The sequence below is a fragment of the Cariama cristata genome, unplaced genomic scaffold, assembly GCF_000690535.1.
Source record: "Cariama cristata isolate BGI_N322 unplaced genomic scaffold, ASM69053v1 scaffold13620, whole genome shotgun sequence".
Lineage (NCBI taxonomy): Eukaryota > Metazoa > Chordata > Aves > Cariamiformes > Cariamidae > Cariama > Cariama cristata.
The window spans coordinates 12867-16470 of record NW_009595385.1 but is presented as its reverse complement, the minus strand read 5'-3'; the positions used below and the strand labels follow the sequence as shown (position 1 = coordinate 16470).

The window sequence follows — 3604 nt, the reverse complement described above, 5'->3', positions numbered from 1 at the left end:
GTATCCAACGTTGTATCTGAGGCAGTCACAACTGCTTGGGTTAATCTCTTCCTGGGTGGACACTAAGCATTTGAACAGGTAACTATCATACTTCTTCCCTGGAGCTAGGACCAGAGCTCAAGCAGCTTTGTCTCCCACCTCTGCTGGCTCACCTTCAGAGAAGCATTAGGTGCAGTTGCTACAACAAATGTTAGTCTAGATAAGAACACAGAATCACAGAAAATGCCTACTGTTCTTCCAAGTGCAAGATTGTGTCCACTCAGTACTGTTCATAACACCTGTCACAGAGACTGATACAGGGACATCAATAGTATGGCCACTGTAAGCAGCACAGTTAACATAAAAGACTCCCTCTGTAATAGTTACTTTTCTTCTAAACTGGAATAAAGACAGAGACAGCAAATAAACTAAAGGACTGGTATAAACAAGAAATTGTTTATTTAGGAAAAAAAAACACAACAACAAAACCAAAACAAAAATCACACATCAGTGTGTGGCCAAAGGTCTGACTTTAATTGAAACTGCGTACCCAGCATTCATGCTTCAGAAGTCATGTAAGCATGCATACGGAAGGAAGGGAAGCTGGTGCCTGCTGGCATGCTCCTCAAAACCTCCCCTGGAGGGTCTTTAGAATATATTAAGTTTGTTAGCAGGGTATGAAGTCTGAATTCCTACAGTGAAGAACAGGTGTCTCTATTTACACTTACAGGACTTCCACAACCATCTTTCAAACAGCAATGCCATTTGCTGCATTTCTAACAGCTGTGAAAACAGTGACAAATATGGGGAAAAACTGCAAGTAAGCATGCATACTGCAAGTTTTTTTGTAATTTTTTTCTCCTAAGAGTTTACTTACGAGGAAGTATTTAATTTTATTTCACAAGTCTATGCAAACTACTTACATGAAAAGTATTCAAAAGACAGCCCTTTTGAATACTCAATCATTAAGAATTACATGTGAAATGTAGCTTTTTGTATGTAGGTTAAGACTTTCCACATACGAATAATGCTTCAATCCTCCTTTATAACAGAAGGGAATGGATTATTAGAATGCTATTCCTAAAACATTCTTCATTTTAAAGTAACTATTTTATTAATAAGACTGTTTTTAAATTAGTTCTTTTGAAAGAACGCTTTCAAGATCATTCAAAAGGAGCTTATATGCATGCTTCGCTTTCATTGCTGAAGTCATCCCCGACCAACACTACTCAGGTCTACAGTTTAGGTATGTGTAAAGTGTGATCAGGATTCTGAAAAGACTTTTTTTTTTTTTATCGAAGAAGCCGCTCAGCCTCTTTGGACTTGCTTTCTTTTGTTTTCCTCAGTAATGCCTGTTTTATAGCATTGATCTTTTCATCAAGTTCCGCCAATGAATAGTTCTGCTAAAAGAACAAAATAAAAACCACAATCGTTTACATCTTGTAATTCCTAGAGAAGTGGACTAGCACTTGGTACTTGAGGTCACTGCATATTGCACTGAATAATAGAAATACTTTTGCAGAACTCTCTGAATCTAGTCTGGCTACTTAAACTTCAAAGAAAAAGAACATAAACTTAGAAGAAACTGGCAAACCTAATCATGGATCAATATATCCATGTTATTTCCATTAGATGCTTCTTTAACCTGTTCACAAAAAAACAAAAATCCTTTGATGTCAAAACACTGGACAAGGCTAGATCTTGTAGAACCCAGCTTTACAACTGAAGGGTTTTTTTCCTATTGCCCAACATCAACCTCCTCTGTGCCCGCTTAACCTGACAATTTTTTTTTATTTCTCAAACAAAGAACAGGTCATCATCCTTTTCATAAAAATATTTTACCCTATGGAGGATTTTTTTCTCAGGTGAACAAGTCTGCTTCCTCAAGTCTCAGATGGCCCACATCCCATTCTAAGCATCCTCCCCAGTCCATCTGTCTCCAAGTGTGATGGCTAGTAGCAGACAGTGTTCCAGCTAAAGTCTCACTTCCACTGAGGAGAAATTCTCTCTTGTGGCCTAAGGTACATGGTTAATGCATTCCCTTATGTGATGTTGCTGTGAAAATGGCAAGTCTTACCGACTTGGGTTAATATCTGCTATAAAGTCAGGTCTTTCTGCAACACTTCTGCCAAGCCAGCCATTTCTACTTTTATTGTCTCTTCACAAACCAAAGTAGTGAATAAAAAAAAAAACCAAAAACCAACAAACACCAAGCCACAAAACAAAAGAAAACCAGAAGATATTACTAGGAGGATGACCAGAATTCACAAATTGCTTGTTACACCTAGCTTGATTAACATCATTACAGATTTATTTCATTCTGTCATCCTTCTAACTGGTGAAAACACTAACCTATCCCAGCATAGACTCTTAGAAGACGTGCTTCACTGTGACACCCATAAAATTTATTCTCCTTCCCTCTCTTTCTTTGCCAGTAAGCTATCCAATACTGATGCAGCTATTTCTGAGAAGTTAGATATTTGCTTGGTAGAACTTCCGATTACTTTTCACTCAGAACGTCCTAAACTTAAGGAAAATAAAAATTAAAAGCACTTACGTGGGGAGGTTGAACCTTTCTCCTCTTGCCAGAACAGCTCTAAAGAAAAGACGTAATCAAAACAGACTTAGTGTTACACTGAGAGAGGACCACAAGTAATTCTGTAACAATGTTGACTAGAGTCTTTAAAGTAAAGAAAGAACACTGACTGCCATTCCATGGATTAAAGAAATCTTTTTTATAATTAAGTACTTCAGATCACAAGAAATACTACTGGAGAGAAGTCAGAAGCTGTTGAAGCTTCTCCATGCTTGGTAGCCAACAACTATCAACTTAACTGAAGCTTCGTTCAGACAAAATCAAAATCAATATCCAGCTTTTGAAACTGTCAGTATTTTTCTAAAATTTTCCTGTATGCACACCAATATTTATGCAAAATTTTGGACAACAAAATGCTAATTACTGCACAACACTACTATTGCCACCATCACAAATTTTTCCCAGAACCCCATTCTAGAGAAGATTCTAAAGCACTTTCCGTGGAAATTTCACCTTATGGAAGTGTATGTTTTAACTTCTGGTTTCCAACAACTTGAAGGAATAGCCTCACAAATAAAGGACTTTATTGGTCTCCAACACAAACAACAAAATGAAATAAAAATTTATAATATTGCTGTTGATTTTTAATTGCTGACTCTTCTTTGGCTGGTCTCAAGGGAGAATGTATAAATTAAAATATGATTGACAGTAAGATCGACATTCTTACTGTTATGAGGGGAAAGAAGAGCAAGATAAGACGAAAAATTTCTACAGCCAAGCAGAGCCTGATGAAGTCACAACTAATGTTCTCTTTGTCCTAACCTTCTTTGGTGAATGAAGGATAAAGGTTACTATTCAAAGAGACAGAACTCTGCAACAAAGAAACCAAAGTTACAGAATCACATGCAACAATTTTTAAAGGGTTTACTCTTCTCTCATCCTACTGCAAGTTATTTCACATAGCTGATCTTTAGTAATCAGACCATGTACAGAAGCCCAAAGGATTTCAGCTGATTTAAGCCATTAATGATTTGTACTGAGATCAAAACTGTAGTCAAGTTTCTTCTCATAAGAAACAGTTCGGGGGGG

At 37.0% G+C, this 3604-nt stretch overlaps 1 protein-coding gene across 1 annotated transcript in view; it reads right to left on the bottom strand.

Moving 5' to 3' along the window:
- Nucleotides 1-865: 865 nt before the first annotated feature.
- Nucleotides 866-3604, bottom strand: part of MBIP (MAP3K12 binding inhibitory protein 1) — a 15530-nt gene continuing 12791 nt past the window's right edge. Inside the window, exons 8-9 of the mRNA XM_009701893.1 lie at nt 2537-2575; nt 866-1382 (exon numbers count right to left, since the gene is read on the bottom strand). Coding sequence (XP_009700195.1) covers nt 1272-1382; nt 2537-2575 — 150 coding nt within the window. The 3' untranslated portion in view covers nt 866-1271. The remainder of the gene's footprint in view (nt 1383-2536; nt 2576-3604) is intronic.